General features: G+C 34.7%; 2 protein-coding genes across 4 annotated transcripts in view; one reads left to right on the forward strand and one right to left on the reverse strand.

The window, feature by feature from the left end:
* Positions 1 to 13,578, forward strand: part of lrwd1 (leucine-rich repeats and WD repeat domain containing 1) — a 43,219-nt gene that overhangs the window by 27,122 nt on the left and 2,519 nt on the right. The window contains exons 1-13 of one of the 3 annotated variants that reach the window (XM_024266507.2): positions 3,260 to 3,371; positions 3,941 to 4,026; positions 4,237 to 4,471; positions 4,680 to 4,799; positions 6,355 to 6,501; positions 6,577 to 6,666; positions 6,753 to 7,070; positions 8,837 to 8,954; positions 9,020 to 9,126; positions 10,240 to 10,450; positions 10,551 to 10,623; positions 11,818 to 11,958; positions 12,029 to 12,135. In XM_024266507.2, the coding sequence (XP_024122275.1) occupies positions 3,944 to 4,026; positions 4,237 to 4,471; positions 4,680 to 4,799; positions 6,355 to 6,501; positions 6,577 to 6,666; positions 6,753 to 7,070; positions 8,837 to 8,954; positions 9,020 to 9,126; positions 10,240 to 10,450; positions 10,551 to 10,623; positions 11,818 to 11,958; positions 12,029 to 12,135 (1,750 nt within the window). In that variant the 5' untranslated portion in view covers positions 3,260 to 3,371; positions 3,941 to 3,943. Of the gene's footprint in view, positions 1 to 3,259; positions 3,372 to 3,940; positions 4,027 to 4,236; positions 4,472 to 4,679; positions 4,800 to 6,354; positions 6,502 to 6,576; positions 6,667 to 6,752; positions 7,071 to 8,836; positions 8,955 to 9,019; positions 9,127 to 10,239; positions 10,451 to 10,550; positions 10,624 to 11,817; positions 11,959 to 12,028; positions 12,136 to 13,578 lie in introns of those variants that run through there. The other 2 variants (XM_024266509.2, XM_024266508.2) reach the window with 2 other exon arrangements.
* alkbh4 (alkB homolog 4, lysine demthylase) lies at positions 1,048 to 3,101 on the reverse strand. Its single transcript, XM_024266510.2, has 3 exons — positions 2,915 to 3,101; positions 1,855 to 2,043; positions 1,048 to 1,756 (listed from the first exon to the last, which is right to left on the reverse strand). Exons 1-3 carry the CDS (start codon positions 3,023 to 3,025, stop codon positions 1,235 to 1,237), a joined length of 822 nt encoding a protein of 273 aa, XP_024122278.1. The 5' UTR covers positions 3,026 to 3,101; the 3' UTR covers positions 1,048 to 1,234.

Genomic DNA, 13,578 nt, shown 5'->3' on the forward strand with positions numbered 1-13,578 from the left:
ATGTGTCCATTTACGATTAAGAATATATAATGGTCTCCTTTACATGTGTTTGGGGGATGTATATAAGTGGAAATGCATATGTGTACATGTATTTGCATGTGGGTATATATAAATATTTGTGTGCATTTCTACATTTTCTTATACTTTTCATTTTTTTTATTTTGCATTCAATTCATGACTAATTATCAGAAGCTTGATATATCTCTCAATAGTTGTATATCACTTTTTCCTTCTTTTTTTTTGATTGTTTGAAACAAATTCCAATCATTGGATTTTTAAAGTGACAACGTATTTTTTGTATGAAATTATTATTAATATTGTTATTATTTGCAGAAAATAGTTAAACTTTCAGGAATCAGTCAGGTCAGAAAACATTTTTCGTTCTAACAACCATGCTAATAACAAAGTTTTTTAAAATGTAAAAAATCTTTTATGTATATATATATATGTGTGTGTGTGTGTGAGCATAAAATTTATTTTAAATGGTTTCAATTCTTTAGGATTTGCTTCTATCATTAAGAATCAGGCAGCTAGGCTAAGCAGCAAATGTCTGCCAAAAAAATACATTTATAAAACAAGTTTATTCCATCAATATTTCATAAAAATACGTTTTTTAAGTTTATTTTTTTTATTTTTGTTTCACTTAACTAAATTTGTTTTAAAAATGATCAACAGTTTTCTTTTACAACTGATTATTTCAGTCTTTGTGGTAATTTCAATTACACATACTGATAAACATTTCAGATTTCTGAAGAACAGCATGACTTAAACTTAATGCATTTGCTATAAATGTTTCACACTCGTATAGTAAAAAAAATAATCTGCACTATAAAATATGATCATTTTCTATGCCTGATTAAAACAACCATAAACATGTCATTTGGCTCCCTCTGTTGGACATATGAGGTATGACACGACAGAAAATGCAAAGTACCCGTGACAGTCATCCCTAATTCTTCACCTCTATTGACTTAATTACCTTTAGTACAAAATTGTATTGTCCTTTATTTTTTTACACAGCTTTAAAAATAACTGTCAAATGTCAACTTCACTTTTAAATAAAGATTGTTTATTTTGAACATCCTAATATTGTCATAAAAGTTGATTGCACAAAATTGAATGCACAGATTACTGAAAATTAGGGCAAACACATTTTAAGGCTTCACAGACTAAAAAAGTTTAAAATGTATCTTAAATTTTGTATTTCAATCTATCTCTGCATTCAGAAAATAAGTTATATTGGAATTCCTTTAAAGTCCAGTGCAATTTTGAGCAGCTGAGCTCCAAGCTCTGCCTGCTGCCCTCCCGGCAGAAACTCTGCAGACAGTTCTCTGTATGTGCTGCACACCCGGCGATCATGAATATCCTCCCTGTGAATGGCGTGCTTCCATCGACGCCTCGCTTCGCCGTAAACCACGACTAAACATCTGCGAGGAAGGCGCACAGCCACGTGAATTTCCTCTGACAGTCCCAGCTCTGGCAGACCCTGCTCAAGCGACATGGTGAGCGTAGTCTCCGATAGCATGTTGATGGTGACGAGTCGCTCCCCCCACAGCCAGGAGTCATCGAAGTGTGGGTCTATGGCTGAGCCGCGCTGAGGACTGTAGTCCAGGTTGCACTGCTCCACCGGCTGGAAGTCCGACAGGCATGGCTCTTGCTGCATCCGTCGCACGAGTTCTTCGCTCAAATTAGGGAGTCCGCTGAAGCCCCCAACACGCACTTTCCTTTTTTTAAAGTTCACCTTTGGGCCAAAGTCCTGCAACCAAATGAGAAAATGATGATTAAAAATCAACATACTTAATTTCAATGTAAATCTCTCATCTTGTGTTTTTAATCAGACTGGGTCGGCATAACCTGTTTCCTTCGACCAGACTGGGACGGGTTCCAGGCATCCTGGTCCATTGACTTAATCAGCTGCTTCTCTTCCTCTTCTGATATAAAGTTGTCCCACAGGAAGATACCAGGAAACGAAAAGGATGAAGTCCCTGCATCTTTGCAGACAGCAAGCTTTGTCTCGGGATTGTAGATAAAATGATGCACTGTCTGAAAACAAAACAAATGACTAAAAAACAGTAATCAACAGCAGTCTCTTCTTTCAATGCATTTCCTTTTTAGCCTTTTTTGTGGAAAACTGAGGTGGTTTCATTCACATAATTCAGGTTTCATTCTCCTGTAATAGCAAAGGCATTAGAAAATTACATACTGTTTTATTAAAAAAAAAAAAAAAAAGAAAATCATAAGTATATTTCAAAAAATCCCGAAAACTTATTTTTGGGGTATTTTTTTTAGGTTTGGAAAGTACACCCGACAAGTAAAACCAACAATTCATGTCACATAAAACACATTTGGGGTTATTGACTATGAACACTCAAAAGAAAATATAAAGAGATGTTTATTACATAACTATAAATGAAACTCAAATACTTAATTGAAAAAAAAAAAACGTAGTAACGTGTACAGAGGTTCTTGAGAAAGAAAACCTCCCTTGTCTTCAGTAAATGGTAATTACAAAAAAGCTTGATTTTAAAGCAAATGTTTGGTGAAATATGTATTTTTATGTTGGTGTTTTTCGCTTTTAAATTGTATTTGGATGTAGCTTTTTATGCAAATGATGAGTGTCGGAAGGCAAAAACGCAAGTTATTCTAGGTTATTCCTCTCCCTGTTTATGTATTGAACTATTTAGATTGAAAACAATTTCAAATTATTGTTCTTTAAAAATAAATTAACTGTTGGCTACAAATTTTAAATTGTAACTCTAAAAATAATTGTAAAAATCATCCAACTGGCATAATAATGTTTTGACATTCGGTATTTTGTCCTGCGAGGACCTCCGTACATTTGGAAATAGTGTAAACATGTACATTCAGAAGGTTAAAATGAAGCTAATTGTTAGTTTTAGATCAACAGAGATACCTTTGAGTCTTTTGTTTCATCTTTTTCCTTGAGATTTTCACACAAAAGACACCGCCGAACGCCTTTACAACCGCATGGAGCAACACCGTCTCTGTTGTCCGGAGCCATCATTCTGAACCAACCGGAACTTTCTTCTTCGTGGGTTGAATAGTTGGAAGGCAAATACAAAACTACCGCCCCAGGAGAGGAGAAGGATAGAATTATGAACAAGTTGGACTACGAATCCTAAAATTAAATAGAAAATATTCCAACCGCACATATAATAAATACATTTTTATTTTACTAACTTTTATTGTCCACAATCAAGTTAACTTAAAAAGCCTTTTTTTGCCTGCTAGTCAATGCTCAGGGCAGGATAAAAACAGTCTCACCGACCGGATGTAAACATTTTTCCCGGAAGTAAACACTTTCCCCGGGAAAATTTTATTGTGGCGTTTGTGTTCGTGTACCCTCGGTGGTGAGTTTTTTGTTTTTTAATGCCAAAACTAAGAATATTTTATGGAAAACGGCTAAACTAATGGAGTTTATTCATAGACTTAACGACGTTTTTTGCTTTATTTTATGATGTGTTAAAGTCTAAGCAGTACAAGTGTCCAAACACGTGGCTTAGATCGCACTTGAAAACTAATAAGAGACATATTGTTTGGCAGAAATTTTAAATAATGGAATAAACCAACACGATTTGCAAACATAAAATTTGCTTTGTCGTGTTTGTACTTTTTTAAACAAAGCAAAACAAAGAAGCACCATGTAATCCACAAATAAGTTAAAACTTTTAAAACATTATTTTCAATATAACACATTACAGAAGATGCCGCTTTAACATAATTTAAACTTTAACTTGTGTTTCTTTTTGCTGACAAGTTTAGCTTTGCTAGCTTTGTTAGTTTATCTGTCATTGCATCTTTAACACTGATGTTTTTAAGTGTTATGTAATTTATTCTATCAATTAATTCAGTGTGATCTAATTGTTCTGTAAATCTGTTTGTATTCAATAAAGTTTTGTTTTTTTTAATCTCCCTGCAGTTGATGATGGAGAAAATAACAGAGAAACTTTTACTGGAGAAAGGAACCCCAAAAACCAACAAACTGGAGCAAATCAAGACACTAAAGTAAGAACATTTGCAGATCTTTCACTACTCTTCTGTTGTAGTCGTGTTATTTATTTATTTTTTGTAGCCTTGTAACAACCAACTAATGGTTAATTGAAAATACAGTGTTGCTTGATTTGAAATGAATTAGTTCTTAAGTTTGTTTTGTAGAGATATTAGCAAAATTAGCTAGAAGACATTATTTTATTGAACACTGTCTTTGTTCTTTAGTCTTTCTAAGCTGGGCCTTCAGCTGCAGGACCTGCCTGTTAAGCTCCTGTCCCGTCTGCAGTCCCTGGAGAGGCTGGATCTGTCTGGAAACAGACTGCAGAAGTTCCCTAAGAACCTGGAGCTTCCTGTGCTTAGTTTCCTGGATCTCAGTGACAACCAGATGGAAGACGTCACCACTTTGGAGTCTTTGAGCGCCTTGAAAGAGCTAAAGATGGACGACAACCTTTACATCACAGTGAGTTTGTTCTCCCTCTGCTGTTACAGATAAGTTCTGTCTTTTTTTGGCTGCTGTTTTACTAAAGACCACCACGATATGCACATAAATTATATATATATATTTACAAAATTGATTTAAAACAATTAACACTAAAATGGAAGTTTCAAAGTAAGTTTGTTGATCTTTTTGTTTGTAGACATGAAGTTTAACGTTGGTTGTGTTCCAGGTGAGTGATAATTACAAACTGATGGTGTTGCTGCCCAACCTGAGGATTTACAATGGAAAAGACATCAGCACAAACGCCAATCATTTACGATTTGTCTACAGCGACAACCTGAGGAGCAGGGTAAGGAAACTGCCAATGTGAAAGACTCACTTATTAGAAAATTGCGTTTTTAACATGTTTTTGTGGGATTATTCTCATGATGAAAGACATATATTTAAAAAAAAATTCAGCTAAAAGTTGCATTTCTGAGTATTTCTTAATTTAAATCATTGTGAATCAGAAACAAACAAGACGATTTTTTTAGATTTTGGCTAAAAACGGCATAATTGTAATTAAAAGACGACTGGAAACGCTTTTTAATTTGATCAAAGGATGATTGGAGTGGGTCTTGAATCTTTATTTAAAGCTTTGGCTTCATTTGAGCTAATTGATCAGTTTGAACATAATTAGGGCTGTGATTGTTGATGCGTTAACGCGCGGTTAATAGAACATAATTGATTTGTTAATATGTATTAATGATTAATGACCTCCCTGCAGCTGTGAGATCAGCGTAGTAAAACTGAACTTAACCTTTTTTTCATTCTGGGATTAAGATTTTATTAAATTAAAGAGATAATATGACATTTATTTGTAGTTTTTGGACCAAAGCGATCTTTTATTTTAATAAATAAGGCAGAGAACGAACTGAAATGCAACAGCAGTGCACCTGCTATGGGGTCGGACGGCAAAACTCTGCCTACTATTAGAAATCCAACGAGGAAACTGACCAATATTTTATTTTGGGATGGGGACCAACATATATTTTCCACAATAACAAGCACTGGTGTTGTTTAAAAATGTTGGAAACTCTGTGGTTCTCCGCGAAAGTCCCGCCCACTGACGCCGCAGGAGGTGAGGGCAGCTGAGGGCAGATTCCAGACTAGCCAACCTCAAACTTAACCCCAAAAAAATGTTTATTATTGTTCACAAACAGCATGAGGAAAACTTTTGAGAAAAAACTGAAAAAAAGTAGAATTCTAGGAAAAATGTTAAAAAGACAGCAGTGAGAAGTTCTTATTTTTTGGGCTGCCTGGTGTGACTTTTGCTTGCATTTTTTTGTATTTTCATTCAAAAACATGTTGATTAGTTTGTTCATCAATTTTATTCTTGTTGTTTTTATAAATTTACAACTAAAACTTTCATTCTATGTCATAAAAACAGTTTGTTAAACATTTTGGGGGTTTCCACAGCAAAATAAATCCCATTTTTCCAGATGGAATTTTCTGTTTTTGCATTACTTTTTTCTGTTTTAGTATGTGAATGTAACATGGAAAAATGACAGAATAATGTGATAGGTGCTGATTAAAATGATACAAATAATAGAATTTGAAATTGAAAATAAAGAAATATAAAATACAAAAATTGAGTTTCAGATCGTAGGCTCCAAAGAGTTAAAAATAAATGTTCTAAATGTATAATTTTGCGTTTGGTTTCATATTATGATTATTTGTAGATAATAAGTTGCTGGCAAATACTGTAACTACAAAGAAAAAAAAAGGCGTGATTAATTTTTTCCAGATTTGTGATTAATTAGTTAATTTTATTAATTGATCCCCGCCCCTAAAAATAATCAATTCTGCGGCAAATATAATCATTATTTCCAGTTTATTCTCATGGGTTTCTTCTTTGATGCCAGATCGTTGCCGTCTGGGAGAAGAACTTCCGTCTGCCTGACCCCGCCTCCGCGGAGAAGCTGTCCGACCTGGAGACAAAGTTTGTGAGCGCGGCGTGTAAACAAGTGAAATTTGGGCCCAGTTCTGTCAGTGAGTTCACCAGGTGGAGGGTGAGTTTGGGATTTTAAAGAATCATTTTTGTGTGTGTTTTCTTTTGTTAAAACGTCCTTGATTTCTATTTTTAGGTGGGGATTTTGGCTAAAGAGTATCTGCACTCACTCACAGAACCAGAGGAGGATTCAGAAAGCAAAGAGTCAGACACTGAAGAAAAAGAAGTACGTTTTAATGCGGTTTTGAGTTGTGTTGAACAAATATTGGGAGCGAACACGTCAGAGTCTCACTTTTAGACTTTTCCTTTCAGGTTGTTAAAACGCCGTCTAAGAGGAAACCTCAGCCAGACGTGGACATCAGCCCAAGACTGACGCCTCGTAAGCGTCTCCGCGCCGATCCTCCCAACTCTCCTGCAGGAGAGAGTCCTCGCAAATCCAGTCTGCGCCTCAGACCTCACACTCAATCCCAGACCGGAAGCTTCCCGGCAAAAACGAACGGATCCGCCTCAACTCCCACCAGAGCTTCCAGGACGAATCCGAAGGAACGCTCTGGAAAAAAAGACGGCAGAGCTTCACTGGAAACAGATTGTTACACGATGCCCTTGTTCAAGACTTCCAGCAGAATTCAGGTGAAGTATAAAATGTGGTGAAAGTTTACGGAAAACAATATAACAACATTAAGGTCCTACGGATGTCCTGATCCAATCACATCCAATCAAAATCGGATGTTGCCTCCTGATTGGATATTTGTTTTATTATTATTATTTTGATCAGCAAGAAATATTTCAAGCCATAATTTCAAATTATCACCCCAGTAGAAGTCTGAACGGATTATGACGTTTTAGTCATAAGTGAAGCTCTAGTTTGAACCGGAGGCCCACAAAAACACTCACAAGATATTCATAGATCGGGACTTAATAACTCTTTTGATAAATGTTTAAAGTGTTTTTTTATTGTTTTGTATGAACACATCTTATGAAGGCATTTAAAAACAATATATATATGATTTTTTCTTTATAATGAGAATTAAACAAACAGATGTCAGTGAGACAGCTGCCAAGGGACAGGGAGAAGGGAATACAAAAATTATCAGTAATGTTTCAAAGACTTAACATGAGCTAGTCATGAAAACTCACCATCATATTCGTTCAACAAGTTTTGAGGAGTTATTCATTTTTAAGTATTTATAAAGGAAAAATGAATGACATGCTATCAAAAATGTTCAATAGTTCTGAAAATGCTAAAGCTAAAGTCGCCAAAGTTTCTTGCATGACTGAGTATCTCCTGTTTTTAGTAGTTAATAGTGAAATATTTTTTCTATTTGATAGTTGCACTATCGATTGATTAAGTGTTAAATGTTAAATAAGGTGGGAAAACTGTTTTTTTTTCTTTTTTTAAAAAATGTGTTACAAAAGTATTGGATCGGTATTGGCAGATACTCAAAATCAAATGACTCTGAGTCAGATTGGAGCCAAAAAAACCCAAATTGCAAATCCTTATAACTCCTAATTAGGGCTGTGAAAGTTAATGCGTTAACGCTTGCGATTAATCGAACAGAATTAACTCGTTAATATTTAGTATCGTCCGATGAACTTGATATTTTATTAAATTAATTATATAATACAGAATTTATTTGTAGTTTTTGGACAAAAGTAATTTTATTTTAATAAATGAAAATGAATATGGATCTGACAGCTGCAGCGCAGAGCGAAACATCAGCTGTGGTGGGCGGAGCCAAACAGAGCTGTCTGCAAGTAGAAATCTAACAGCAAGGAAACCAATCATTATTTTATCTTGGGATGAGGACCGACAGGAATTTTTTGCGATAACGAGCACCGGCGTTGTCTAAAACTCTGCGGTTCACCGTTAAAGTCCCTCACGCTGCTGTTACGAGAGAGTTCAGAGGACAGACACGCCCACACCTGTGAGCAGATTCCAGGTGACCTGAAACCCACATGGATCAAACTTCTCCCACATTTTTTTTAAAATATTTTTTTACTAACATAATAGGGAAAATGGATACGAAAAAAGAAAAAGCTGGAATTGCGATTAATCGCGATTAATTTTTTAAAAGTTTGCGATTAATTAGTTACAGTTTTTTAATTGATTCCCGGCCCTAGTCGTAACATATCCTGAGACTGTTCCAGAACATTTTTTTTTCTTTTTGGTGCCCATTCCAAGTCAAACCAAAGTAGTACTCGTCTCATAACAACAAAAAAAGCCGAGCTGACTGAACCTTTAACACAAGCTGGTTCTCAGGAGATCTTCTTGTTGTTTTAGTTGTGGTGTAGAGCTGCTCAGTGTGCTGCCAACTAGCGGTCAAAATATCGAAGAAAACCAAAACCACCTCATTAGTGTGTTTGTCAATAAAGTTTTTCTTCTTTCCACCCGGCAGCATCCCGTGTCTCTAAAGCCGCTCCATGTGCTCCAGTGTCACAGCAAACAGGACAGCTCTGAGGACTTCTCCACCCAGCTGTGGGCCTGCGCCTTCCAGCCACAGCTGGACTCCTCTGGTACAGACGCCGCATCATCTGTCGTTAACCTGCTGCTTCACCAATAAAACATCTGGCATCCACAGACGGCGGTGGAGGAAGCTGCTTGGTGGCGACCTGTGGAGGAGACTCGGTTTGCGTGATCGACTGTGAGACGGGAATGGTGATGAAGAAATACAAAGTTCCTGGAGAGGTTAGTTCCAGTTCATTCGGACATTTACAAAAGCGTTAGGATTTCCTCTTTGCTTCACACGTTTACAATATGATATTAAAATTTTAACATTTTCTAAAGTCAGAAACAACTATAATTGAAGAGCATACACTTAAAAGCTCAATATTAACCCAAAGGAGGTATAAATCTTTTTGTCTAAAACTCATAACTTCTTTCCACTGTAACCAAGTTATTACCTCTTTTTACATTTATTATTTTGATTAAAGTCGTGGGGAAAAAAATGCGAAATTAAAAACTGCAACTTTTTTGTTTAATATCTGAAATTGAATAAAATCTTTTTCTTTTTTCGTGACCAGATTGGTGAGAATTAAGTTATTTTGCACACATGAAAGAAAAAAACTCAAACTTATAAAAAAACACATTTTGTTAAATTACTTTTTATGTTTTTTCAATCAAACATTAATATTTTGACTCATTTTTCTGCATGTAATGCCTACCTTCTGACACTAGGGAGCAATCTGAACAAAACAGTTATTAGGGGCCTTTCTAATAATTTGTTGATTCTAAAAATAGAATTTAACATTTTTCCATCTCAACTCCCATCCCTAATGGTTTGTCTGTTAAATTGTTATACAAATATACATATATCTACACATTTTTGTAGAAATGTCTCTACTACAGTCATTTATTTTTTTCATTTTCTAGTTATTTTTTGTTTTCTTGTTACTTTTCATTCAGTTTTATCAGTTTTAATACTTATTTAGGTCCAATAACAGATTTTTTTAATCATCCTCTTTTATTTTGAAGCAAAAGTCATATTCTTTTAGGTTTTTAGGAAAGTATTTCCTATTTTAAAAAACAAATCTGTGGCTTTATTCAGTTCAAAACGTTACTTTTGTAAACATTTTAAATGACAAGACTGTTTCTGATTTTTAAAAAAATGTAGAAAATGAATTTTAAATAAAATAAAATCTGATATTTTTTCAAACTGTCAGAAATGTATTAGTTTATCTTCTTGCTATATTGTCTACTTTAAAGAAAGAAGTAATTTTCGTGTTGGTAAATAAATAAATAAATACGGTACATTTTAAATGTATAAGTCAGGAATTTGTTGGGTTTTTCCCCCTCCATCAGGAGTTTTTCTCGCTGGCCTGGTCCACCGTGATGATGTCCAGAGGCCCCAAGGCTTCAGCTCAGTCCTGCGCCGTTCTGGCTGCCGGAGGGAAGCGAGGAATCGTAAAACTCATCCATCCCAGGAACAACGTGGCCTACGGCGAGTTCAGAGCCAGCCGGAAAGCTCTTTCTGTTCTCCGCTTCAACCAGCAAAAGGAAAACTTTCTTTTCAGTGAGTTATACTGATTGAAGCACTAAAAATGACATTTAATTATCGTAAAAACAAATGTTAGAGTCGGAGCTCTTTGTAAAGGTGATGTTTACTCTGGCAGCGGGGTCGTACGACAACAAGATTGTGATGTGGGACATCGGAGGGATTGACAGTCAGTACAACTTTAAAGTGGTGTAAGTCCTTATTTATCCTTTCTTTATTCTTTAATTACTTCAAATGTTCTGATGAGGGATAAGAGGAAAGCATATTTTAAAAAGAAAACTTAAATAGTAGATTGAGTAATATTCTTTATTTTTACCTCGTATTGAACTAGACTCAGTTTTCCTCTCTGCTACAGAAGCTTAATGCAGCAATTTTGGTTTCATTTATTGTTTTTTGCACATTTAAAACACAGCAAGAAAACCATAAAAAGACAATTAAAAGCAGTTCAGGAAGTAGCAAAAATCTAAATGGTTTATTTAAGACCTCCACCTAATGTAATTCAAAAATATAGAGCACACATAGAAGAAAATAAAATCATTTATCTCTCCATTGTGGCTCTTTGGCTTTAAAGTAGATTCAATTCAATAACTTTATTGTCACTGTACAGTTCACAACAAAATTGAGTGCAGTGCAGTTTTATTGGTTATTGATTTTATTTTGAAAGGAACTTGTGCATGCTGCTGTAAAAATAAAATAGGTAAAAACTTTTTCACACATCAAAATACCGGTATAACAATTTTAGGGTACGTATTAAATGTTGAATATAAAATGTTATAAATGAATGGCTTAATGGCCACAAATACATCAATAAAGTACTTTTTTTATCATTGTTGTGGTACTTGCTGGGTTTTAGTCAGTAAAAAAATCTGCTCCATATTCTGAAAGTTCTTTTTCACTCATAATTCAAAGTAATATTCAGTTCTCAATGAAAAAAAATCAATTTGCAATTTGAAAAATGTGTTTTGCAATTGACATTTTAATCTGAAAAATTACAATTGAATTACTTTTTTTTTTAAATAAAATGTTAAATAAAACCAAAATCAAATGTATTTTAAATTGTAGTGGGTTTTTGGTTCCATTAAACAAGAGAGAATGAATTTTGTAGTTTCCTATAGGTGAAAAAAACTTTCATACAAGCGTTTTTGGCGTTAAACGTTGCAGATTCCTGGTCTAGTGGCTGCAATTGTAAAGGTTACTCTGACACTTGAAATGGTTTTCAAAATAGAACGGACGATTTACTAACCTGCAGGATAGTTATGTAACAACAACGATAAAAGTGGGTAAAAAAAGAAAGTTTTAGATTGAACTAAAAGTAAAAAAAAAAAACACAAACTGACCTAATGAAAGAAACCTGAAACTAACAGGTTTTTCATACGACCTTGCAGTCAGCTGCTGTCCTTGGAGAGCAGCACCACCCCTCTGCACATCGTCCTCCCTCCATCCTCAAACCCTCGTCTGCTGAGCGCCTGTGAAGACGGCCTGTTCTGCTACAACACTCAACTCGGCACCTCCAGCAGCACCAAAAGGTTCTGCCTCCTCCATCACTCTGGTCCAGTCGTCACGTTTGCTCTTAAAAACCCTGTTGTTGTTCCTCAGCAGGTCTATGGACATGGAGATAACGTTCCCAATTTATGATGAGGAGGAGGAAGATCTTGAATACCACACAGTGGACGGGATGAGCTTTTTAGATGATGATCTAGTGGGTAGGTTCTTTATGTTTAATACATTCTAAGATCCAAGAAAAGTACTTTTTAGGAATTACATGTTTTCCTAAATTAAGTTCAGTTTTGTTTCTAACTTTTAATAAGAAAAAAAATTGTTTTTATCATTTTAAACAGACAGTAAACTCTAAATATTAGTGGTTTCCTCCTTGAGTGTTACAAGAAACAGTAGTAATTTTTAAATTGTTGGCCCAAAACACAAAATCTTTAACATACTGTAACTTTTCAACCATTAACATGATAATGCCAGTCGATTTTGAAGGAGAAAAACCACTTTTCTCTTTCAAAATCTACTGGAATTATCGTCTTAACAGTTAAAAAGTTATAGTACATCAAATAACATGCAGCTCCAGTGTTAAAGGGTTAAAACCATTCCTAGTGGTCTTGTTTTCTTGAACATACTTATTCCAGAAGTTCATTAGAACTTCACCTGTGACATGTAGTGAGCCTGCAGTCATTTCCCATCATCATGGATCTATTTGCCTACGAGTGGATGCATCGGAATAGAGCAGAGCAGGGAACTTATGGTCCCAAACCCTTTTCAGGTTTAGGACCGGTTTAAATTATACAATATTTTCATGGACCGGTTCAAACAGGCATTTTTAAGCTTCCGGTTTCTGAAAGTCAAATTTCAAAATAAAATGCTACCGGTACTAGAAAAATTTAGCTTAAAAAAGTCTAAAAATATCAATAGATTTTTAACATGATAATATAGATTAATTGAAACAAAAAAAATCCATAAGGGAAACATTACATGATTTTTTTTTTTTTTGCCATTTTAGTACTCAATCCAGGCTCTGATTATTTTTCAAGGCGAAAATACTCTTACGTAAAGATTTACGTAAAGATTTACGTAAATCCTCATTTAGGGCCGAAAACGGCCTGCCCTACCTTTGTTTTTTTTGGATCGTTTTCTTATTAAAAAGAGATGATACTTCGCGTTATCACGTGAAAACGAACTTAGTTTTCTTAAGAAAACAAGATAAAAACTTGATTTGAAAAAATAAATACTGCGATTTAATTGTCTTTATATTAAGTCCTCCATCTTCAGAAAAACACCACAAGAACTTGTTAAAAACACCTAAAACATTTTTTTAACAAAACAATCTTTTTGTTTATTTATTTATTTTCTAGTACTTGTAGTTTAATTTGTTCATCAAAACATTTCATTTGTGCTATTTTTTTTACTTTTTAAACCTCTTGTGATTTTGCTTCTGATTGGAGTCACAATTCACTGAAAATAAAAACATATTTCACTTTTTTGCTTTTTTTTTTCTAACTCATTTGCATAACTGCCGCTGAACCAGGAAGACAGGAGTCGGTTAAACGTGACTTTGTGCTTTTTTTTGGATTCAACTTTTCCTAATAGCAGTGCAGCACAACTTTACATTGAAGCACATTTTTCTCGTCTCCAAATATTATGCT

This window comes from Oryzias melastigma, linkage group LG14, assembly GCF_002922805.2.
Source record: "Oryzias melastigma strain HK-1 linkage group LG14, ASM292280v2, whole genome shotgun sequence".
NCBI classification, from domain to species: domain Eukaryota; kingdom Metazoa; phylum Chordata; class Actinopteri; order Beloniformes; family Adrianichthyidae; genus Oryzias; species Oryzias melastigma.

Bases quoted from the DNA above. Each gene is read 5' to 3' on its own strand.
- alkbh4 (XM_024266510.2), bottom strand. From the start codon at position 3,025: ATGATGGCTCCGGACAACAGAGACGGTGTTGCTCCATGCGGTTGTAAA. The intron at 2,044-2,914 runs GTATCTCTGTTG...TTTTGTTTTCAG, and splicing joins ATGAAACAAAAGACTCAAAG to ACAGTGCATCATTTTATCTA. The intron at 1,757-1,854 runs GTTATGCCGACC...ATTTGGTTGCAG, and splicing joins AGTCTGGTCGAAGGAAACAG to GACTTTGGCCCAAAGGTGAA.